This window comes from Mytilus californianus, unplaced genomic scaffold (assembly GCF_021869535.1).
Source record: "Mytilus californianus isolate M0D057914Y unplaced genomic scaffold, xbMytCali1.0.p SCAF_1, whole genome shotgun sequence".
NCBI lineage: Eukaryota > Metazoa > Mollusca > Bivalvia > Mytilida > Mytilidae > Mytilus > Mytilus californianus.
This window is the reverse complement of record NW_026262581.1, coordinates 12569391-12596692: the sequence shown is the minus strand read 5'-3', so window position 1 is coordinate 12596692 and position 27302 is coordinate 12569391. Positions and strand designations below refer to the sequence as shown.

The 27302-nt window shown below is 32.8% G+C and overlaps 1 protein-coding gene across 3 annotated transcripts in view; it reads right to left on the bottom strand.

Annotated features, from left to right (window-relative positions):
• Positions 1–26375, bottom strand: part of LOC127703729 (uncharacterized) — a 32770-nt gene extending 6395 nt beyond the window's left edge. The window contains exon 1 of one of the 3 annotated variants that reach the window (XM_052207848.1): positions 25997–26375. In XM_052207848.1, the coding sequence (XP_052063808.1) occupies positions 25997–26292 (296 nt within the window). In that variant the 5' untranslated portion in view covers positions 26293–26375. Of the gene's footprint in view, positions 1–8849; positions 9113–9162; positions 9616–25996 lie in introns of those variants that run through there. The other 2 variants (XM_052208005.1, XM_052207996.1) reach the window with 2 other exon arrangements.
• Positions 26376–27302: the final 927 nt, after the last annotated feature.

The window sequence follows — 27302 nt, the reverse complement described above, 5'->3', positions numbered from 1 at the left end:
AGTCATTTAGTCCACTTACAAATGACAAATTCATTCATTTAGTCAACTTATAAATGACACAATCATTTATTTAATCAACTTGCAAATGACACAATCATCAAATAGAACGATGCATCTTCATACATTTTAATCAAATAGTATAATAGTAAGTTAAATGTAAATTTTGTGTTGTCAACTACACCAGTTAATTGTGAGCAAAATAAGTAAGAAACAGTAAAGACACAAAAACAGGACTAGATGGCGTAGATACTAGAAATTTAGAAATGGATCACACATAACCAACTAACTATATACTGCAAAAGGTGTTGGAAAAATCTTACTTTTATATATTATCTTCAAACAAATCTTGTCATTTACTAGTCATATTAACCTAGTAATGGTGAACTCTTAATTTAACTAAACAGATCTAGACACGCGCAAACATTTAGTTAGAAAGCGATACAGAGTGGAAGCGATTTCTAAAGAGGCCCCAAGAGAGAGTCACGCTACTACTTGTTTAATTACGGAGTAAAGCGATCTTCGGCATTTATTTGTTTATGCCGAAAATAAAAGACAAATCTATTTTGAACCATTCACTTTCCTTTATTAGCTTAAAGTGTTTATATATGATCAATTAGATTATGTTCATAAGTTAGTTTGGCTTCGTTCCAGAGAACAATTAAATAAAGGGTGCACTAAATACTCGGTACGTGACTTCGTAGATTGATAAAATTTAAAATACTAAATTAAACAGTAAATAGTAGAATGGAAAGATAATTCTTCTAATCGAGGAATCAAAACAAAACATTAATATGATTACGAAATCGTTAGAATAGTACATTAAATTTTGTACCATATAAATGCATGATATTATTTTCATAGAGCTATCACGGAATTTGAAAATCAGAAGGGCAATAAAAGATTGGGGGAAAAGGAAAACCATCAACAAAAAAAACACGAATGCGTATTGCTTATGTGGTGATTATAACTTATTATTGTCTACTGATACGCAAAAAGAGGAAAAGGCATCAAGTCAGTAACGGACCAGTCAGATTAAAATTCTGATCTGTCGTTTAATACCTATCGTTACTCGCGTGCTCCGCCGAAGCATATATGTCATTGAGCATAACGAAATCAGAGATCTATATTTCAATTAGATTGGTAACGGACATTTAAAAGAGAGGACACCGTCAGTTTAAATGAAATCAGAGGCGAAGCTTCCATTGAGGCAACGAGGCAACTGCCTCACAAAAGTTTTGACCAACAAAAAAAAGGATAATGAAATAGAATATACGTGCATTCCATAGCATAAAGTGAAGATGTTTCAAAGCATAATTCGTTTCCCTTTACACACATATTTCAATAACTTAAAGACAGAGTTAAAGAATAACTCTAATATGTTTCCATAAAAATTACCAATGAATATAAAAATATATCGTTTGTTGTAACGGACCAATTATTCAAATTGAAAAAAATTGATTCAAACAAGAGATCAGAACTGTGAACCTACAAGATGCTTGATCACGGTTTTTTTGGACAACAAATGTGGTATTTTGACAATAACTTTTTGAAAATGTGTGGAAAATCAAAAGCTCCCCTATCCCCGGAACCAAAAAAGAAAAGAGAAATCAAAAAGAGAGAAAACAACACATTCACTTAAAACTTGAAGATAGTAAACATTCCTAGACTTGGTCATGCTTCAGAGGGGAGTCCCTTTGGATGTACGGGATGTATCAATACGCAGCCATGTACGATCGAACTACCGCTTCACTCTCTTGACGGTTCAACCTACAACAACTCTTTTAGGGTAACTAAAACTGCTACAAGGCAATATTTCTGCTCCTGTCTAAAAAGGAATTCTTTTCTGGTTGTAGTTAAAATTCAAACCCTTTATCCTGTTTGCCTACTCTGCCGAATATATCTATTGGATAATTGTCAATTTGTTTCGTCCTGAATATGCGTGAACATTTTGTCACTGGACGTTAAACAAACAACAATCAATCAATTAAACTCGTGTAAAATTCGACTTTTTGCATCTGCAAAAGCTGAGTTTCACTCTTTGGCCATCTACTCTAAAAACCGCACCACGGACTTTGAACAACACCGAGACTATGACACCCACACTTCAAATCGTTTGCCTCACTAGCAATAAGGGTCAAGCTACGCCACTGTGAAAAGTTCAAGAAACTGTGCCATACGGCACCAACTCAGTCATGTTAAGCAGTAAAGCTTTAAAATTGATAAAATAATAGCAGCAGAAACATAGTTAACAACATATGAACTTTTTCATGGAGGTTCTTATCGGGACATCACAGACTATCAACATTTCATGATGCAATTCAACTCTTGAGAGACTTTTTTCATGGTCTTAACAACCAGCGTGGACAATCTTAACAACCAGAGTGGACAATCTTAACAACCAGAGTGGACAACCTTAACAACCAGAGTGGACAATCTTAACAACCAGAGTGGACAATCTTAACAACCAGAGTGGACAATCTTAACAACCAGAGTGGACAATCTTAACAACCAGAGGGGACGAGTGGCATGCGTGTACCGATTGTGTCCTATTCACTATGGTGATATTTGTTTACACATTATGTTCGCAGGACGGGTGATGCATGCATAGCAGGAACCTGTCGGTGCAACTGTCAAGACTAAGCAACAACAAAAAAAGCAACCAAAAAAAAAAAAAAAAAAACCGGTATATTTTTTATATAGATTAGACCGTTGGTTTTCCCGTTTGAATGGTTTTACACTAATAATTTTTGGTGGTTTTCCCGTTTGAATGGTTTTACACTAGTAATTTTTGGGGCCCTTTATAGCTTACTGTTCGGTGTGAGCCAAGGCTCCGTGTTGAAGACCGTACTGACTACTGTGACCTATAATGGTTAACTTTTATGAATTTTGACTTTTATGGAAATTTGTCTCATTGGCACTCATACCACATCTTCTTATATCTATAATCAGAAAAGCTCTACGCTAAAATAAAATTAAAGATTTGAATAAAAATGAAAATGGAAAATCCATTCGTTAAGTACCAAAAGACCAGGTATAAACAGATTTTGTTCCCACTTGGCAGATCAATATAAACAAGAACATTACCAATGAGACAATTGTACACCAGTCCCCAAAGGACGAGGGAGTTGCAGCCGTCAATAAGAAAAAATAAGCTGTATAGAAAACTTTAAAAGAGGGACGAAAGATACCAGAGGGACAGTCAAACTCATAGATCGAAAACAAACTAACAACGCCATGGCCAAAAATAAAAAGACAAACAGACAAATAATAGTACAGATGACACAACATAGAAGACTAAAGACTAAGCAACACGAACCCCACCAAAAACAAGTTTTAAAATGCATGACAAAATGTCAATCCGATATCTGAATCTGAAAGTAAAACTTTAAACACAAAACTTCCGCAAAAAATTTCAGTGATATTAAAGCAGTATCATCCACGTGGAATCAATTGTACGTCATATAGGTTAAATTTGCATAACGTAGACGCCAATTTCAGAGTGAAAGCAGATACTCAAGTTATAAAATATTCATTAAAATTAAAGAATTATAATATATCAAAGATTTATAACTGATTTTTCTATCAATTATTCATAACTACAATATATAGTTTTCCTAATCAATTAAATTTGCGATTTTCAAAACAGTAAATTAAACGCCTGCAACAAATATGCGACCAATGTGTAACAATAGTGTTGATTAAATAGGAGGGTGGAGCCAATAATTCTATTCTTGGGCTGCTTTTACATGAATTGAAAACATATGAATGAATGAGTTAATTTGTTTTCCAGCCAAAAAAAATCAGTATTTGTATACATTGAACATCTACTGTAAATATAAGTTCTTGTACAGGGAACTGTAAAACCTTTTAAAAAAATGAATTAGCAGGCTTATCGAAGTACTAACGATAACTCATGTCATTTTCATTGTCATTTTTCGATAAGATTATAATGGCCCATAATATTTATTTACATACATTATTAATAAGGCTACCTACCTATTGTAGATAGGCTTCAAAATTTGATCAAAAAATGTTTTGCAATGCATGTTTATGTGCGTACAAAGTTTAATAATTTACTTTCATATCAATACACGTGACTATAAAAAGATTACGAAGCAATCAAGAAACGTAAGTCGACGAACAGGCAATGTCCGTTTGTTTAAACATACAAGATGAAAAGACACGCAATATTTCACACAACATACAAAGAAAACTAAAGATTGAGCACCACCAAACCTATTTGATATCTGGGTCGAACTCAGTTTCTCGGGAGAGGAAGCAGTTGGTGCTTCAATGGTGACAACTATTGTGTTACTCATGACACGTAGTACGTCTGGATGTATTTTGAATACATAGCCACTTCCATTGAACACGTTTCACTCCTAGTTACATAGTGATTTGGACTGAGGACCCATTTATTTCTCACCTTTGATCCTTAAAATTAGATCATAATTGAAGAATAATTAAAAAATATTCTGGCTTAACAATGCGCGAGATGTATGAATACACATCTACGTTCTCCTGTATTAATACACAGCAAAGTCTAATTGAGGATGTGCTGACTCCAAGGTACACTGTGGACCTATTTATGTCCTGTGTTCGATCCATAATTTTTTTTTTATAATGGAAGAACATTTAAATGTTCTTGCCTGGTAAATGTAAGGGATGTATGAATACATGTAGCTATGTACGTCTGGCTGTACGTATATATTAATACACGGACTGGTCCAATTGTGGACGTGTGGACTCAAAGGTATAGTTATTTAGATTGAGGATTAAATCTGATTAAAATTCAGATCTATTACAACTCGCGTGCTCATATGAGGATAATGAAATCAGACTCTAAATTTTAGTTATATTGATTGAGGATTCATTTATTTCATACTTTCGTTCAATACAATTTAATCATAATGGAAGTACATTTTTTTTAATTTTCTAAATTTGAGTGCAAAATTCTAATTGCAAACTTATAATTGTATTGCCTTTCGTGGTTTCTTGGTAAAATCTTGAAATGTCGTGATCGGGATATAAGAGACCAATACTGTTTAAACACTTCCTGGTTAAACTAGAGAATATAATTTTGACATTTTACTCAGATCATCGTCCAAAATTTCATTGAAGCTGCAATTTTGATGAATATGCGTTGACAATTCTACAGATTAATTTTAAAGCACGGTTACATATTTTAAACTCGGTAAAATATCACGATAAAACAGTGGTAGAGTTCTTAAGCAATTTTATTTGTGGGCACTGACTGGTTTTTCCTTTAAATGGATTCCTATTCCAGTTGGAATTGATTAGGTAGTTAATTGTTGTTTTTTTTAAAGTCCAGTGGCGAATAAGGTCAAACAAGTGTACCACCCTTCTTGGATGGTTTCAAATTGAATGTTTTATTGATAATTACAAACTTTTATTCTTCGGCAGATTATGTATAGCCTTCACTTAAAAAACTGTCTGGAACAATGTAAGTGTAGTGTCGCAAAACATACAGGACTGAACCATTGCAGTGGTTAGAAAGAATTTCAAACGACAGCGACTTTGACTTTTTCAAACTTATCCATCTAGTCAGTAAGTAATACAAATCACGGATAAGAGCGAAGAGATATCCTTTAAGAAGTTGCAAAGTAAAGTATTGACCTTTGTGCTATAATGTGCATCGAAGATACTCAACTTCTATGGTGATAAATGCGAACAACTGTTCTCAAAATTTAGAATATAAACTATGCTCATGAGATTTTGTGATTGGTGATATAAATGAAATGTGGAGAATCATAATAAACATAAAACCAATCCAGCTTAGTGTTTATATGGACAGTCTATCATATCTAGAACTCACAATCGTACTTCTAACATGTGACACTAAATGCGAACAGATAACGACGGGGATATAGTATTTTCAAAACTTTATGCCCAGCATGTTTACAACACATGTAAATTCATATATCATTAAACTTCTTGTTTTGAAGTAATTTATATAACTACAATGATCATTGTTTAATTTTGATGTTTCTCTGATACTTTGAACTGTCTTAAGGAAAAAAATCAATAATAATATCTTTATTATCATTCATGTTTGAAAAGGTTCAACACTCATTATTTCTGTTCAACTTTCGCACCAACACATTGGCAAAGTCTTTCCCCTCAAACAAGAAGTAATAAGTGGTATTAGGAGACGCGAAAGGAAAACATGACGATGAATTCTCAGGAATATCATCATGATGATACAATTTATGTATTTTTTCCTGACATAGATATGACTAGGTTGCTTGTCGGTTCGGTCATACATTTGTTTCGGGGAAAACTAGTTGTCTATCATATAAAGTCCAAGTCGCTGGAAAGCTTAAATATTTTATTCACATCCGAACATTTCAAAGATCCAAATATAACCGAATAACAATATAAAAAGTTGATACAAATGAAAAGTCTGATTGCCAATTGTAATTGAACTATTCAAAATATAAAGGTACAAATTAATCTAATTTCGCGTTTTGCCAAAAGCGGGGGATTACGAATTAAAAGGTCTTTCTTTTTCAATGTTTGTCAAGAGTCGCTTTTGGCAGCTATAACTATCTGTCAAATTATCTACATATTCTTTGTTGCGCAATGTTTGGACATAAAGACAGATACAAATCTTTAAAAATTAGAGCAAATAAAAGGATTATAGTATTTTTGTATGGTTTAGACCGATAACGACTCGAAATGGTAATAAAATCGTGAAATGTAAAAATATATAAATCAACAACAATATCTGTAGATCGAATAACTTTCGTGCTATATGTGGCAGATATACCTGACGTAATTGATTTCTATGCAGATCTTCTCGTTTCTGAAAATTGTTTTTTTTCACAGAAAAAAAAATCCGCCTTACCTATAGTACTTGCTTACAGAAAACAATGTATTTAATGGTTTGGAGAATATATGACTTGTGAAAGTTGAAACCATAAAAATAATATACCTTTACCAGCTAAGAACAATGATTGCATACACCATTCATTTACATGGACATCAAACAGAACCGGCGACATGACCAAATACCCGAGAGTCGAAATAACTATCAGGAAAATAACACAACCTAGCCAAGGGACCTCAGGTCTAGGATTTGTGATTCACAATCTCGAATAAAGGTCCAGACAAATAGATATATAACTAAGTATACGTCAATGAGACAACAACAAACACAAAAACAAAGACATAGAGGTGTTCAACATAAAGTCTACAGCAATAGACTGGAAGTCTCAACTGTATGAGACTTATCAATCCAATACAGCTTCAATTCGCTTGAATTAATCAAAGGAAGAGCAAACTAGATGCGTCAGTAAAATGCGGGAAAATCTCGGATAGGACTAGCTGCAACTAAAACGTCGTGATTACAGATTGTGTATGCTGCATCGTATCCAAATATGTAGAAGACACCATCGAGAGTTATTTCCTCAAGATGCTTACAGTATGAATAAGGAATATTAGTTCTACCAAAAAAGGCTCCTTAATAATGATAACAGGAAGCCATTCTTTCCTAGAAACATAATGGTATCGAATATGCCATATACTATAGGGTCTCAAAGTGGGGTCACAAGCGAACCGACTTTAAGCGACACATTAAGATATACCCGAAATAAAAGTGCATTCTTCTAACTATTACTAGATTTGTTTTTAGTTCCATAGGCCTTTGAGGTTTTATCGGAAAGCAAGCTTTTATAATTAAGAATAAGAAGAAGATAAAGATGAAGAAACATCAATCTATAAAGTCGGGGTTGTGACTGCAATACTTAAATTGTCGTTTTATATCAATATTACTGTATAGAAAACTTTGGAAGACTAATGTCATTTGGTTTATCTGTGTCTTTAGGTTACTGTCTCATTGACGTATAGCTCACATCTTCCTTTATTTATACTGTCGAGAAAGCCAAAATAATTTTCTTTAGTCATTTTGCTCCTAACGTTTCTATGTATTCAAACATCCCTGCGTTTCAAATGTTGGGATTTGAGCGTTAATGATGAAAGTAAATCCAAAAAAGCGATATTGGACGCACGAAATTGTAAAGTGTTATTTTCATTTAAAAAAAATCAAAGCATTAAAAAGACTGGAAAACAAAAGGTTGTGGCAAACATAAAACTGCACGTGAATATACAAAAAAGGATATGTCGTATGAGTACCAATGAGACAACTAGCCACTAGAGACCAAGGGAACTGGAAGTGAAACTATACTCACTGTACTTTCTTCAACAATTAGCAAGTTCAATAGCATTACGTAGAGTAAGTCATTAAAAGGCACAAGCATGACAAAACAACTCAAAATAGAAAACCAACGGTCCGATTAATGATATAAACAACAAATAAGGGCAGACAGCAACCAATGACAACAACTGACTTTACAGGCTCCCGACTTGGGACAGGTACATACAGAATGAGAGTTAAACATGATAGTTCGCGCTCAACCCTCCCTCTTATCTTGGACAGTGGTGTTACAGCAAAACATAAGAAAAACATAAAAACTAGTTGAAAAAGTATTGACTCATAAGATCGACGCTATATGCACCCAAAAATTATTACAAAAAACATAAAACACACCACATGATACAAAGATGTTAAATTTTGACAGCCAATGGCAAATGATGGTGAGTTGGGTGAGTAAAGAAATTTACGTCACAGAAGAACTGAGCTTCACAATGGCAGAATCATTTTTACTGTGACCTTTCAATGTTATAAGTTCGTTTGAGGTAATAGAGGTATAAGTATAATGTCAGATTTTCTCGTCAACAAATTCTTGTGCATACAAAATTGAACGGAAATTAAAAAAATACAATACAATGTGAAATGCATGCTTCAATAATTTTAATTAAGGTTTTACCTTCGTGGAAACACATTTTCCCATCCAAGTTTTCTATCCAACTACAGTTGGATTATCCTTGTACGTATTATTTATATTAAACACCATGAACGGTGAAAAGTTAATATTTCAAAACTCAAAGTATCATTTCTCGCTCTGTTGGCTGTATTAACGATCTTTTTGAATTCTTTATGGAAGTTTAACAAGCAAGTTCATGATCAAAAATTAGTTATTTCACTTTTCACCGATTTTGAACCAAATAATATAAATTTAAAAGGTAAACTATTTAAGATACGTAACTCTGTGAATGAAAAATCCATGAAAATATACTTACATTTATTACAATGTAGATCTATTCATATCCAAATTTCTAATCTATGTAATCAATGTCACGTTAAAAAACTGATTCGTTAAGTTCTGTGTAGAACACATTAATCTTCTTAAAGTTTTAACGTATATATATAATTCATATCTTGACCCGTTATAAGGAAATATAATCCTCTCTGGCCTATCTGGCCAAAATATAAGAATACTTATATCTATTGTAAAAAGAATGTAAAGTACCTATTTATTGCTCACAGAATGAACATCTCCAATTATAATCCTTTAAAAGGATGCCATTTCACCATTGAATTATTCACATAATGAATCTGTTTCAATGCAAGTTTCGTCCCCGTGGTCTGTATTTTTGTAACAATGAATATGTACGATTTAAAGTATGGACCGTTTGCCAGATAAATCTTTTATATCAAGACAGTATTTATCTTAGGACGATTAAAATTGTGATATTTAACTAATGACAATGAAACTTTGACAAATCAACGACCAATGATAAATTGAGGTCTCAATTATTATAATCCTTATAATTTAACACTCTATTAAATTCAATCCAATTACACGAAGAGTGTTTATAGTATAAGACTTGTCATACAATTTACATGCGTTTGAAAAGAAAATTTTAGGTTTTAGAATATGCGATGAATGGCATGTCAATAATTTGACACAATATGCAAGTCATCTAAAAAACTGTAAATACATGTATTGAGAGACTAATGAATTATGTAATGTTGTATAGTCTACAGAACGTAACTTTTATTTACATTCTATATTTTTACAGAAACGTAATATTGATGTATATTCCGCCAGGAAGCAAAATTTATTTACCATCTGTATTTTCACAGAAATCTGAAAACATTAAGGTTAATTGTATTCCTCTCACCAGAAGGCGGTTCAAAGTAATACATGTATAGCACATGTTTACAATCGTTTGACACTCTATATCAGTAGAAAAAAAATTGAACTAATTTGTAACAAGCGGAGAGAAGCATGTGTGGTATACTTCAATTGTACATTGTTTTACCCTTTTATCATAGTATGAAAACAATGAATCAACAAAAATGTTGACATCTTTAATGTTTTTGTTTTACAATAATGGGTACATTTAGTTCATTGTTTTGTAACCCAAAAGCCAACAAATATGGATCAAGTGATAGAATTACTATCAAAGGAGCATGTGCATTCATTCTTTTTACTAAAGAAGAAAAGGTTTTAAAAAGATACACATATTGGATTATATCCATTCATAAAACGAAAATTCATGACATATATCAACATTAAAACTTTGTTCATGAAAATATATCGAAAAACTAAAAGATAATTAAATCCGCAGATACATTTTTTTCCGTCTTATTTTAAGAAGCAAACATTTAATCGGACCACCTAAAGTTTTTAAATCTACATGTATATAAAATGAGACGATTTAACTTTGGACATTGTCAGTTTGCTTACAATCGGCTTAGCATGCTTCAACAAGAGCTTGTATTTTCTCCTCTGAGTTTGCCATATATATAGCGACAGCCGAGTTTTTCACTGCACAATCTTTCTTTACAACGCTTAAAAGATAACACCAATATTTCTAAAATATTTTCCAGCGTCATCAAATATATTTATATATATATAAAACTAAATATGTTTTAATACTCATTTAACAGAATGTTATAACTCTTGATTAAATCAAATTTTGTTTCGATTTGAGAGTTAAAAATTCATATCTTAATCCTGAATGAGGCAATACACAAACTTTACATCTTATTCTTAGTGTATGTTAGTTTTTCCTTAAATTTTTCTCTGTCACATACGTTTTCATGCTCCGATGCAGTTACTTTATTATATGATGATTGTTGTTTGCTGAACGTCCAGTGGCAAATATTTCATGCATATTCAATACGATTCTTGATTAGATGTGGTTTTCTATATAGTAGGCTGATACTGTACAAGGTTTCTAAGCTAAAGTTCACCTTCATATGTTAGTCCCAAAAGTAAGTTTCAAAAATATTTGATCCAAGGTTGAAATTATTACAAAAGTGTTATTACTGGTTGATTTATGAAGTTACTGACAAGCTCTTAAGTTTGAATTGGATGGACATTACACACAATCAAAACCCAACTCTAATAATTTCCAAGTGGTCCACAAAAACCAGTTAAGTAATAAAAATAAAATTGTAAACATTTACATGAAAATAGAGAATGAAATGATAAAATACAGTACTCGATGTTTGAAAGTCAGCTAAATGCGGAAACGTTCATGCCCTGTGTCTAATATATTTGTATCTGTTTTTATGTTGTTTTTACAAAATTTTAAATGCAAAGCTATAATTTCGAATTCGTGTCCGATTGCATGTGATTTTTTAATTGATTGTTTTTATTGTACAATAATGCCATCAACATATATCTAGTTTTACGAAAACACAACTAATAGAAGTGTTAAATGTCAGTGTATGGTTCAATTACAGTCTATTTCAGGAGCTTCAATAAATCATTTTGTCATAGTTTAAATGTCGCTACATACACAAGTTAATAGTATATTCTTTTATTTCGTTAATTTTTTGGTTATTTATACTTGTTAAACTTTTTAGGTTTGAAAATGGGTAAAGTATATACGATAAATTATTGCTTATATATATATATATATGTCTATCCTAAATTGAGGTAAATTATATGGCCTTCCAAATACCGTTTCGATTCCTAACATCACTGAAGAGACATTAATTGTCGAAATCCGGATATGGTGTACAAATTTTTGCACCTCATATTTGCGGTATACCATCTTTTCCGCAAGTTTATTGTTTTCTGTTTGGTAATAAATTAATAATAAGATCTATTTTGTTACATCTTGTGATCCGTTTATTTGACAATCGCCAATGGCAGTCAGCAGGGTTTAAGAACATCAGTTGTTCGACCTGCTAGTCAAATTCGTTTTGTTAAAATATACTTTTTCACTCATTTGGTCTTTTAGAAAATGTTGTTTGTGCTGTATTTAGACCCCTCTACCAAGAAATTTGTTTTGCATGCACACGTATAAAAATTGCGGTTTTTATCCAACGCAATCATAGGTTTGAACGTTGTTTTCAATTTAGACTAGTATATATATATATATATATAATTCGTCTAAATAACAGCCCAACAATGTTAGATCTGTAAATTTGCGGAAGCAAATTTTTTGTTCTTCCCTGGCCGGGATTCGAACTCATGCTATATATATATATATAGATATTAAATTTATAATTAAGATCCATTTATTACATCGGTGATCCGTTTATTTGGCAATCGCCAATGGCAGTCAGCAGGGTTTAAGAACATTTGTTGTTCGACCTGTTAGTCAAATGCGTTTTGTTAAAATATACTTTTTCACTTTTTTGGTCTTTTGGAAAATGTTGTTTGTGCTGTATTAAGACCCCTCTAACTAGAAATTTGTTTTGCATGCACACGTATAAAAATTGCGGTTTTTATCCAACGCAATCATAGGTTTGTACGTTGTTTTCAATTTAGACTTGTTTATAGATATATATATATATATGTGTATAAAGGAATCTGTGTTCGTATAATAACTGCTGAACGTCTTAATTGTGTGTGCTCCACAAATTAAGACAAATCATGTCAGTCCCGGAACACCAAATTGATGAACAGATAATACCCGTTGGAACTCTGATTGGTAGGATTACTAGATATTAATATGTTACATTTCCTGAGGTTATAACACAGTTAAAAACAGTACTCGAAAACATTTTACATGATTTTTTTTAGGCAATCTGGTCCGAGGAACGGCGTTTTACATTTCCGCAAATTGGCATTACTTTTCCGGGAAAAAAAGATGACGTTTCCGCAAAAAAAAGTCTACGTTTCCGGAAATAAATACCTTACTTTTCCGAGAAAATAGTAACGATTCCGGAAAAAATAAATTATTACTTTTTCGAGAAAATAAGTAAGGAGTACCTTATCTGGACCCCTGCTGTTGTTTCAATCTTATCTACACAAACTTCGTTTGTGTCGAAGTATCAATCAGCGGGTGGCCAGTTAAAGGAGTACCTTGAACTTTGTCCTAAATGAAACCTGCAACAACTGATTGTAGCAGCATGAAATTTGTGTAACAGCAGAATGCATTGTACATTCAAACTCAATATGATCTACCTCGGATTAGAGAGTTAGTCTTCGGGAAGTGCACACATCAACAAGCAGATCCCACATTTTGATAAAAGTGGAAGTAGCGCAAACACAGAGGAATGTATATGGAAAGCCTCAGCTGTCATATATTAGAGATTTACAAAACGTTATGCTGAAGCTTAAAATGTAAAGTTAAGACAGCGTGATGTTGAGTTGAGTCATCAAAATGCTAACTCTAAATTACAATATGCTAAGTTGAATTTGCGCAATGTTGACTTGCAATGACAAGTGCTTTAGTCGTGATAGTATAATGATAAGTCACGATGTTGTGATGATATGCCAAACACACGTAACGTTGGGTTTAAAGTACATGATGTGAAGTTGACGTTGCATGATGTTAGCTTGCAGATGGATACTGCTCAGTCGTCCACTTCGATAGCTATGATAACAAATAAAATGAATAGCTAAAATGTATGGTGCTGACTTGTTATTAATAAATGTTGAGCTGAGATAGTACGATGTTATATCATTGTGATATTACGATAGGTCTATCATGCAATCTGTTGATTTAAAACACCATGATGCACAGTTGAAAGTACATGATGTTAAGTTAAGATAACATGATGCTACACCACTATATTGAAACGAAAGGCTTACCATACAATTTGTTGACCTAAAACAACACGATACAACGTGTTAAGCTAAGATGCTCACTTGAAACTACACGACGTACAGTTGAAATTTTGTAATGTTAAGCTACGATAGCACGATGTTATATCATTATAATGTCACAATAGGCTTATTATACAATTTGCTCATTTAAAATTACACCACGTACAGCTGAAAGTACGTGATGTTAAGCTAAGATAGAACGTTGTTATATCATAAGAATGTCACGATAGGCTTACCACACGATATGCTCAATTAAAACTACATGATTTTCAGCTGAAACTAGGTGATGTTAAGCTAAGATAGCATGTTGTTATATCATTAGAATGTTATGATAGGCTAACCACACGATATGCTCGTTTAAAACTACACGACGTACAGTTGAAAGTACTTGATGTTGAGCTATGATAGCAATATCTTATATCATAATAATATCACGAAAGCTGCCATACAATATGCTCATTTAAAACTACACGACGTACAGTTGAAAGTACGTGTTGTTCAGCTAACACAGCACGATGTTATATCATCATAATGGCACGATAGGCTTATTATACAATTTGCTCATTTAAAATTACACCACGTACAGCTGAAAGTATGTGATGTTAAGCTAAGATAGCACGTTGTTATATAATTAGAATGTCACGATAGGCTTACCACACGATATGCTCATTTAAAACTACATGATTTTCAGTTGAAACTAGGTGATTCTAAGCTAAGATAGCATGTTGTTATATCATTTGAATGTCACGATAGGCTTACCATACAATATGCTCATTTAAAACTAACACAACGTACAGTTGAAAGTATGTGATGTTGAGCTATGATAGAACGATGGTATATCATAATAATATCACGATAGGCTTGCCATACAATATGCTCATTCAAAACTACACGACGTACAGTTGAAAGTACGTGTTGTTGAGCTAAGATAGCACGATGTTATATCATTATGACGTCACGAGAGGCTTACCGGTATCATACAATGTGTTGACTTGAAACTACACGATGTAAATTTGAAGTAGTTTAGTCTTGACTTGAAACAGTAAAATGTTAAGTTATAAAAACAGAACGTAAAGTCAAAATAAAACAATGATAGGATGACATATACTTGTGCAGAATTGAAGATTTTTGGTGTTGACTTCGAATATAGTACAAATATTAGATCGTTTTATGTTAAATTGAAAGACAATAACGATGCGTAAAACATTACAGAATTATGTGAATTGAAACTGCAATTCTATGGAAAAGAATGAGGGGCAAATCCCCAGGATTTTTTCTTCTTCATTTGCAAGTTCGGAGGCAAAATGATATACAAAGAAAGTTTTCCATAAATTCATAAAGCAAAAGAATTACCCATCGCTATATATTACACTTGAATACAGTTTTGCCGTATATTTTACATGTTTTGTTTGGATTTATTTTTATGATTAAAAACCATTTTTTTATTTTTATGAACAATATTTAAGAAAATGTTTATCTTTGTTGTGTGTTAATATATACAACATAATATTGTGCTTATAAGATATGAATGTGAGGGTCAAATTTTACTCATATAAAATCACATCTATGTAAGAGTTAGCGGAGAATTTGTATTTACCACTCCCGTTTTCCCCGAAATAAAACTAAAGAATCTGGAGTCTTAATCTTAAAAAACAAAGATCAACTGATATGACAAATAATACGCTAAAGCGTCACTGAGGACAGGGTCAGAGCTATATGAGAATGTGACCCCCCCCCCCCCCCCCCCCCCCCGGCCTTGTTAGAGGTATCTGAAAATTTGAATTTTCTTTTCCACGAAATAAAACAAAAAGAATTGATAGGCGGAAGAATCTTACTGCATGGGGCCAACCCAAACATAAAGTATGGTAGATTCTGTTGTATACTTTTCGCTCATACACGAAGTCTATGAAACCGAATGAAATTTGACCTAGAGCCTCCACTCTAAATTGCCACTTTAAAAAAAATATATAAAATTTACAGCAGTGCCAACCATTTTTCCAGCACCAAGTAAGATAGTGCCCAGGTTTATGTATATATCCACTCGGAGAATATTTTATTTTTTTAAATTTGTTAAGTCATTAATGGACAATGACCCCTTTAACTTATAATGAGAAGCCAATTAATAATTTCCGTCACTTATTTTCTTGTCCATAGTGATTTTCTTGGTTCTTTGCAGCTTCTCTCTATCTATATGTGTTTTCAAAGAAAAAGAAAAATAAAATCAAAAATCTGTAAAAATTGTTAAAGTCCATGAATTATTTTGGTATTGCTTTGATTAATTTGTAGATATGTTTTTTTGATGTCAACAGTTTCTCTCTCTCTCTCTCTCTCTCTCTCTCTTATAGTTTTTATGAGTGTGGTCTAAATTAAAATCGGTAGATTTTTTAAAATTATTTGCCAAAATGAAGTTTATTCTTTTTTGAAAAACATAATAAAAAGTATGGGCCACAGAGCATTTTGCAAGCTACAGGTTATGCAGTATTGTCAGATTTTGTATAAACTATACATGGAAAACTCAATGTTAGAAAATAAAAATAAAAATATATAAATTGGGATCACGAGACTCGTTTTCTGTCTACAAAACAAAATAGATAAAGTCCCTACACATTCCATCATTAGAGACGAAATATGCCAAAGGGATTTCAAACTCATAAGTCGAAAACAGACTGACAATACCATGGCAAAAAATAAAAAAAATAAAAAACGACAAAAAATAATGTTATCCGAGTTATCTCCCCTATATGGAAAAGTTATAAAACATATGCAAAAAACGTTCTGTATTCAAAAACAAATAGTCGTTTTAATCAGATAAATCTCATAATTTTTTAATTTTTCAAGATGAAAAGTACTACATATGAATGACATTCCTCTCTCAAAATGTGTATATTTTTTTTAGATCTAGACCGATTGTGTTGAGCTATATGAGAATCTGAGGGAGCTACCATGTGATTTTTATGGGGGGTGGGTGGGTGGGATAGGATGACAAATTTTGTCCTGCCTTTTTATTTTTCACTCTATTCGGTCCTGCATTTTTTTTATTAGTTTATTCTGACTTTTTTTTTACACAAATTGTCATCCTGCCTTTTTTTTGCCAAGTTTCTCATCCTGCCTTTTTTTTTACCCAAAACTCCTGTCCTGCCTTTTTTTCAAATTTCATCCTAGCCCCCCCTCCCCCCCCCCCCCCCCCCAATAAAAATCAAATGGTAGCTCCCTAAGATGGCGGAAGAAACCCGATCTACCCTAAGGGCAATATATCTAATGAGGAAGAAATTTGCAATTTCGATCACGTCGAGTTACTTGTAGATCTCCTTTTGTTGAAAAGGGTTTCTGTTTTCATTTATCTATCTATTATACTGTTCAGGGGGAGGGGAGAATCGAAAAAAAATACACAAAAATGGATAAAAGAAGGCGAAAGATACAAAAGGGATAGTAAAACTCTTAACCAAACTGACAATGTCATGACAAAAACTCAGCCGAAATAAACGATAGAAAAAAAGATCAAAAGCCAAACAACAGTATATTAAGCGCAACATATATAGAAAACCAAGAACTGAGCAACACGAAACCCTAAAAAAAAGGACCATCTCAGGTGCTCCAGAAGGGTAAGCAGATCCTGTTTCATATGTGGCACCCGTCACATGGCGATTTTGCAAATAAAGAAGGAATGTGTTATAATTTTCGAGGAACTCCCAAAAAACATGAATAACAGGGTGTCAAATCGACGAACGTGCTTAAAATAGGCTCCTTTTCATTAAAAAGAATTGATCAAAATGTATTTGTATTTAGTGTACAGTGGCAAATATTACATGCATATAAGGACGAGAATATGTAAGTGTGATATGAATATGAATAAACCCTGCTTTGTTACAAGACAAACTTTACTTGCCTAGTCGAATTTTCAACGAACTAGTCGACAAACTGTCTCTGACATTCTATGGAAATCGTAATCGCATCGCTTTTGATTAAGTCCAGATTCTTTTGTTTTATTTCGTGGAAAAGAAAATTCAAATTTTTTGATACCTCTAACAAGACGGGGGGGGGGGGTCACATTCTGATATAGCTTTGACCCTCTCAGTCCTACGCTAAGCGTATTATTTGGCATAACAGTTGATCTTTGTTTTTTAAGATTAAAACTCCAGATTCTTATGTTTTATTTCGGGGAAAACGGGAGTGGTAAATACAAATTCTCCGCTAACTCTTACATAGATGTGATTTTATATGAGTAAAATTTGACCCTTACAGTCATAAGTCTTATAAGCACAATATTATGTTGTATATTTATTAACACACAACATACATGTAGATAAATATTTCTTAAATATTGTTCATAAAAAAAAGTCTGGTTTTAATCATAAAACTAGAGGCTCTAAAGAGCCTGTGTCGCTCACCTTGGTCTATGTGCATATTAAACAAAGGACACAGATGGATTCATGACAAAATTGTGTTTTGGTGATGGTGATGTGTTTTGGTGATGGTGATGTGTTTGAAGATCTTACTTTACTGAACATTCTTGCTCCTTACTATTATCTCTATCTATAATGAACTTGGCCCGGTAGATACAGTGGAAAATACTTTGTAAAAATTTACAAAAATTTACAAAATTTATGAAAATTGTAAAAAATTGACTATAAAGGGCAATAACTCCTTAAGGGGTCAATTGACAATTTTGGTCATGTTGCCTTATTTGTAGATCTAACTTTGCTGTACATTATTGCTGTTTCCAGTTTATCTCTATCTATAATAATATTCAAGATAATAACCAAAAGCTGCAAAATTTTCTTAAAATTACCAATTCAGGGGCAGCAACCCAACAATGTGTTGCCTGATTGGTCTGAAAATTTCAGGGCAGATAGATCTTGACCTAATGAACAATTTTACCACCATGTCAGATTTGCTCTAAATGCTTTGGTTTCAGAGATATGAGCCAAAAACTGCATTTTACCCTATGAACTATTTTTTAGCCATGTCGGCCATCTTGGTTCGCGGGCGGGGTCATCGGACACATTTTTTAAACTAGATACCCTAATGATGATTGTGGACAAGTTTGGTTAAATTTGTCTTAGTAGTTTCAGAGGAGAAGATTTTTGTAAAAAATTACAAAAATTTACGAAAAATGGTTAAAAATTGACTATAAAGGGCAATAACTCCTTAAGGGGTCAACTGACAATTTTGGTCAAGTTGACTTATTTGTATATCTTACTTTGCTGAACATTATTGCTGTTTACAGTTTATCTCTATCTATAATAATATTCAAGATAATAACCAAAAACGGCAAAATTTCCTTAAAATTACCAATTCAGGGGCAGCAACCCAACAACGGATTGCCTGATTGGTAAGAAAATTTCAGGGCAGATAGATCTTGACCTAATGAACAATTTAATACAAATCAGATTTGCTCTAAATGCTTTGGTTTCAGAGATATGAGCCAAAAACTGCATTTTACCCTATGTACTATTTTTTAGCCATGTCGGCCATCTTGGTTCACGGGCGGGGTCATCGGACACATTTTTTAAACAAGATACCCTAATGATGATTGTGGACAAGTTTGGTTAAATTTGTCTTAGTAGTTTCAGAGGAGAAGATTTTTGTAAAAGATTACAAAAATTTACGAAAAATGGTTAAAAATTGACTATAAAGGGCAATAACTCCTTAAGGGGCCAACTGACAATTTTGGTCAAGTTGACTTATTTGTATATCTTACTTTGCTGAACATTATTGCTGTTACAGTTTATCTCTATCTATAATAATATTCAAGATGATAACCAAAAACGGCAAAATTTCCTTAAAATTACCAATTCAGGGGCAGCAACCCAACAACAGGTTGTCCGATTCATCTGAAAATTTCAGGGCAGATAGATCTTGACCTAATAAATAATTTTATCCCATGTCAGATTTGCTCTAAATGCTTTGGTTTCAGAGATATAAGCCAAAATCTACATTTTACCCCTATGTTCTATTTTTAGCCATGGCGGCCATCTTGGTTGGTTGGCCGGGTCACCGGACACATTTTTTAAACTAGATACCCCAATGATGATTGTGGCCAAGTTTGGTCAAATTTGGCCCAGTAGTTTCAGAGGAGAAGATTTTTGTAAAAGTTTACGGACGACGGACGACGGACGACGGACGCAGGACGACGGACGACGGACGCAGGACGACGGACGACGGACGACGGACGCAAAGTGATGAGAAAAGCTCACTTGACCTTTCAGGTCAGGTGAGCTAAAAATCCAAACAAAACATGTAAAATATACGGCAAAACTGTATTCAAGTGTAATATATAGCGATGGGTAATTCTTTTGCCTTATTAATTTATAAATCTTGGCTCTGTACAAGACATATTTTGCTTGCTTAGCCGAATTTTTTAACAAACTAGTTGACAAACCGTCTCTGACAATCTATGGAAATCCAAATAGCATCGGTTTTGATTAAGTCCAGATTTTTTTGTTTTATTTCGGGAAAAAGGGGTGCGTTTTACGTACAGTGGCAAATATTACATGCATGTCAGGACGAGAACATGTAAGTGTAATATGAATATAAATAAATCCTGCTTTGTTACAAGACAAACTTTACTTGCCTAGTCGAATTTTCAACGAACTAGTCGACAAACTGTCTCTGACATTCTATGGAAATCGTAATCGCATCGCTTTTGATTTAAGTCCAGATTCTTTTGTTTTATTTCGTGGAAAAGAAAATTCAAATTTTTTGATACCTCTAACAAGACCGGGTGGGGGGGGGGGGGGTCACATTCTGATATAGCTCTGACCCTCTCAGTCCTACGCTAAGCGTATTATTTGTCATAACAGTTGATCTTTGTTTTTTAAGATTAAAACTCCAGATTCTTATGTTTTATTTCGGGGAAAACGGGAGTGGTAAATACAAATTCTCCGCTAACTCTTACATAGATGTGATTTTATATGAGTAAAATTTGACCCTCACAGTCATAAGTCTTATAAGCACAATAATATGTTGTATAATATGTTAACACACAACATAGATAAACATTTTCTTAAATATTGTTCATAAAAAAGAGTCTGGTTTTAATCAAAAAAAAATCCGAACAAAACATGTAAAATATACGGCAAAACTGTATTCAAGTGTAATATATAGCGATGGGTAATTCTTTTGCTTTATGAATTTATGGAAAACTTTCTTTGTATATCATTTTGCCTCCGAACTTGCAAATGAAGAAGACAAAATTCTGGGGATTTGTCCCTCATTCTTTTCCATAGAATTGCAGTTTCAATTCACATAATTCTGTAATGTTTTACGCATCGTTATTGTCTTTCAATTTAACATAAAACGATCCAATATTTGTACTATATTCGAAGTCAACACCAAAAATCTTCAATTCTGCACAAGTATATGTCATCCTATCATTGTTTTATTTTGACTTTACGTTCTGTTTTTATAACTTAATATTTTACTGTTTCAAGTCAAGACTAAACTACTTCAAATTTACATCGTGTAGTTTCAAGTCAACACATTGTATGATAAGCCTCTCGTGACGTCATAATGATATAACATTGTGCTATCTTAGCTCAACAACACGTACTTTCAACTGTACGTTGTGTAGTTTTAAATGAGCATATTGTATGGTAAGCCTATCGTGACATTCAAATGATATAACAACATGCTATCTTAGCTTAGAATCACCTAGTTTCAACTGAAAATCATGTAGTTTTAAATGAGCATATCGTGTGGTAAGCCTATCGTGACATTCTAATTATATAACAACGTGCTATCTTAGCTTAACATCACATACTTTCAGCTGTACGTGGTGTAATTTTAAATGAGCAAATTGTATAATAAGCCTATCGTGACATTATGATGATATAACATCGTGCTGTCTTAGCTGAACAACACGTACTTTCGACTGTACGTCGTGTAGTTTTAAATGAGCATATTGTATGGCAAGCCTATCGTGATATTATTATGATACAAGATATTGCTATCACAGCTCAACATCAAGTACTTTCAACTGTACGTCGTGTAGTTTTAAACGAGCATATCGTGTGGTTAGCCTATCATGACATTCTAATGATATAACAACATGCTATCTTAGCTTAACATCACTTAGTTTCAGCTGAAAATCATGTAGTTTTAAATGAGCATATCGTGTGGTAAGCCTATCGTGACATTCTTATGATATAACAACGTTCTATCTTAGCTTAACATCACGTACTTTCAGCTGTACGTGGTGTAATTTTAAATGAGCAAATTGTATAATAAGCCTATTGTGACATTATAATGATATAACATCGTGCTATCGTAGCTTAACATTACAAAATTTCAACTGTACGTCGTGTAGTTTCAAGTGAGCATCTTAGCTTAACACGTTGTATCGTGTTGTTTTAGGTCAACAAATTGTATGGTAAGCCTTTCGTTTCAATATAGTGGTGTAGCATCATGTTATCTTAACTTAACATCATGTACTTTCAACTGTGCATCATGGTGTTTTAAATCAACAGATTGCATGATAGACCTATCGTAATATCACAATGATATAACATCGTACTATCTCAGCTCAACATTTATTAATAACAAGTCAGCACCATACATTTTAGCTATTCATTTTATTTGTTATCATAGCTATCGAAGTGGACGACTGAGCAGTATCCATCTGCAAGCTAACATCATGCAACGTCAACTTCACATCATGTACTTTAAACCCAACGTTACGTGTGTTTGGCATATCATCACAACATCGTGACTTATCATTATACTATCACGACTAAAGCACTTGTCATTGCAAGTCAACATTGCGCAAATTCAACTTAGCATATTGTAATTTAGAGTTAGCATTTTGATGACTCAATTCAACATCACGCTGTGTAAACTTTACATTTTAAGCTTCAGCATAACGTTTTGTAAATCTCTAATATATGACAGCTGAGGCTTTCCATAAATGTAGTTACCATTTTACACCCATGTATTGAATAATTAACTGTGCCATCTATGAAAATATTAGTTATTTCATTGCATAGACGATCATAGACATTTCAAGTTGGTGAAACATAAAAATATAACAATTCCAACATCATCATCTTTCACTTAGGTGAAACTTTCATTTTTTTTTTATATCTAGTATATTGTAGATATAAGATCAGAACCTTTTTTGTATAAAAATATGAAATAAATAATTTATCTAACATATATTCAAATATTAATAATTTACTACCAGGTAAATTTCCGGAAAAGTAATAAATACAATTTCTGGAAACGTATACTTTAAGTTTCCGGAAACGTAGTATTGGAACTTTGAAAAATTAGCGGAAATGCAATACGCCCCCGAGGACACAGTTATCGTCATTAGATTTTCGTTGTCTCTAATATAGTCCCTAGTGTGGACAGTGTATAACTTGCAAATTTTTTTCATACACTTTCCAAATTTATTTCTTTATATTTTATGCATGAAATATTAAGTAAGGGGATGAAATTACATGTTAAAAAAAAATTGGGTGCTGAATCTTTATGTTAAGTAGTGATTTGGTCCAGTTAAAAAAGGTCAAAAACTAGTATGTCTGAAGCTGTCAAACTGAATTTTAGACCCGCTTAACATAGAATTGTCAATATTTTGAGTTAGGGCTGGTAGACTTTTCTATAATTTTGATATTATTTGTCCCAATAGTAGTACACTACACTGTAAAAATCTTTTTGCAATAGAGCAGGTGCAATTTTTTTAATTTGAATTTATTGTCTAAAAGAAATGCACTACGAAATAACTGTGTTCTCTGGCCATCTGTAAGATTAACAGGTTGTCCAATTGCTTGCGATGTAAGAAGGTCTTGATTTTGTCTAACAATATGTAAACAAAATTTATCAATCTGTCTCGCCTATATCGTATTTTATGAGACCCTAACTTCTATATAAATGAAGTATCTACCTTTTAAAGAATCATAATGTTAACGGGTTTAATTAAGTAGACAAAAAAGATATTTCTCAGAAAACAGTTATTTGCTATTTTGCCCTATTCACGTGTTTCGTAGAATGGCATGAAATGTTCTCTACCCTAAGATAATTTCCAATAATCATAATATTTCATATCTTTCAGATTTCCAGGTGATTTTAAATCAGCTGGTTTACCGGATACGGAATTTGAACTTTGAACTTCGTCTTTTGACTTTTACAAGGTTTTATTCTGTTAATTATGTCACCCGATCGACAATGTCGGGTTACCATGGAAACAGAAAAAATGTGAAAAAATAAAAAAATTGGGTTTGATGAATAATTTGAGTATGCCCAGACTTAAAATCCTCAAATGTATATACTCTGTAGATGTCCACTATATACAGGTTTTGGATGATTTTGACAATCATCGGAACTACTACGTTGCCATGGAAACGATCGACAGCAAAAATGTCAAAAAATTCAAAATGCTCCAAACTTGATTAAACTTCACATTAAGGTTAACTGGCATGAGTAGATGCATTGGAATTTCCAAAATGGCTGACGTTACCATGGAAACAATGGAAACAATGCTCTAAAACATTTGTACCTTTAAAGTAGCATTTCCTCTCTTAAAATGGTAGGTCAAACCCATTGAAACTTTGATGGTATGTTCCCCTCATGTACCAATGTGGCACCTGTCATTAAAGTTTGAGAAATGGTCACCGTTATGGAAACAGCAAAAATGTCCAAAATTTCTCAAAATGCTCCAAACTTAATGAAACTTAATACGATTGTTAACTGGCAAGTATAGATGAGAATTTTGACTTGGAATTTCAATAAATGGCCACCGTTGCCATGGAAACTGCAAAAATGTCAAAAATTTCAAAATAATCCAAAATGCTCTAAATGTTCTGAAAATTTACAGAAAGATGTATAGCAATGCATATATATGCATTCACTGTTTAAATTTTTCAAAATGGCTGCCGCTTAGTGGCAATGGGGAAGGATGACGTTCGCTATTGCTTGCAATAGCAATTCTGGTTATCAAATACATTTGGTTTGAAAAGTAAAAACTATACAAGGTGTTTCTATAGTTAAAGCTATATAAAGTTGGTCACATCAGTACTAAAATCCTAGATGCTTTGTAGTATATCGATAACAATTCAAATATCAGACAAACATTGAATTACAAACTTTCGGAATCAAATGACCTACAGATAGAGTACGACGACTGGACAATCATCGTCGTGCAATTCAAAATGATATCTTACAGCAAGCCAATATGATTACAATATAGATTCTGTATTATAATCAGATTGATAGCAAGCGGCACCACGAGAAACAACACCGGTTATATTGTCAGGTGAAAGGAAGTATCCATATTATGACGGCTAATAAATTAAGACACTAAAACGTGCAACGAGTTTGTGATTGGTAACTAAAAAGATATTGCAACAGTTCTTTCTTAGAACCCTGTTTTTTAAATTTAGATTAAACTGATGTTTGTTAAATGTTTTCAGTCGTCTATCAATATATTTTTTTAAGAAAGCAGATTTAAATATGAATCTATTTGTCTGTAGTATCCTTGAATTCAACTACACTGCATGTAATATTTAGAATGTAAGATTTCCGGAAACTTGCATTATTCAGTTAAATGTCACCGTTATTATATCTGCATATGATTTATTATTATTAATATATATATTTTTTTTAGAAAATAAAGGGATGATACAGATTTGAATGCACACCGCAGTTGTTTCTAGAATAATTTCCCCTAGGTACATTTTATATCTTATTTGAAAGTAAGTACATACAATGCCGAGGAACTTCAAACCAAAAAAAAGTGTCTAAACAAAACAAGAAGCAATTTAATACATCGGTCACATCGGTCAGACGTTTTTACAGATGTGCAAAATAGTGACGAAAGATACCAAAGGGATATTCAAACTCAAACTGACATTGCATTGGCAAAAAAAGGACCAAAAGACAAACAACAGTATACAAATCACAACATAGAAAACTAAAGACTGAGCAACACGAACCCCACGAAAAACTGGTGTAAGTTTCATCTAAAAACGATTTTGCTGACGAATCTCAGGACTATTTCTTCCAAATAATTAAAAAAATCTAGTAAATAAATATAAGTTGACATTCATGATGTCACTTACCTAATTTTCACTGGGAGTGAGTGTACGTTCTGGCTCATGTTCCTGTCATCTTCTTCTCGTTCATTTTTCAATGAAGAAATCTGACTAGACAATTCACTTGTTTGGAATTTCTTTTGATAAATAAATTCAGGTCCTAAATTTCGTGGCGGTGTTCTGTAATCTTCAGGAATAGTTGGTTTTTGTCGCGTTACATCATCGTCTCCAGTGTTATTAATTTCTTTTTCAGCATATTTCATCTTTAGTAACAAAGTTGGTGAAACAAACCTTGGTTGCCATTTCCACACTTTCTCTGACATTTCAAAATAGGCCCTGATCGCATTTAAAAAATACTGAACATTAATTATATTTAACTTTTCAATTTTAAATATATCATTAAATTGTATACACTTTAACGCCCTTGAAAAGTAATTTAAGAAACCTTCCATGCAACGTTTTGAAGGCATTGTTTTTAAACTTTTAGAAATGTTTGATGAAAAAGCAGATACAAATTCATTAAAACAAAACAAAGACTAGTTGTCATTGTATATTTAAGTTCATGTTGCCCTTATCTTAATCAAGACGTTTTATTGCATGATTGACTAAATATCTTTTTACAAATTATGAGGTTTTGACAGGTTAAAACATTATGTCTGATAACTGTAAGATAAGGATGCACCTTACCATTGATAATTAATTTTCAGACCAGTTTCGGATTACTGCCGTTTGTCGCAGACCAGTTTCAGATTTCTGCCGTTCGTCGATAGCATTTTTTCAACCATTTATATATAATACGTCAGTCGGGAATTTTGATGGTATCTTCGTTTGGTTAAGAGGATTGCATTTGTAGTCACAGTTTGAAAGTGTCATAACTTTATCATATCAAATGATCGAATACCTTTATTTTGCAGAGTAATTACAATTAGTACTTTTCTACTTTGAAACTAAATTGATAACATATCATTTTAATTTGAAATCTTCTAAAAAGTGATAGTATTTTTAACTTTTTGTTCAGTTGCAGGAACATAATTGAAGAAGAAAGAAGAAAGAAATGTTTAAATTTCCTGCATGAGAACACAATGTTTTATATTTAAGGTTTAGATTGAAAAAGAAAGTTCACCCTCCTCGTTCCTGAACTTTAATTAAATTAGGAAATTATTCTTCAAAGAATTTTGTGTGTGTGTTTGTGTGTGTGTGTATGTGTGTGTGTGTGTGTGCGCGCAATATCCATATCAGTCTGTTTAAAAAAATTAAAAGAAATTTAGGGGGCTTCTATTCGTTCGTTCGCTCTAACTATTTATTATTTAAAGAATACAAAAGGGTGCTCTTA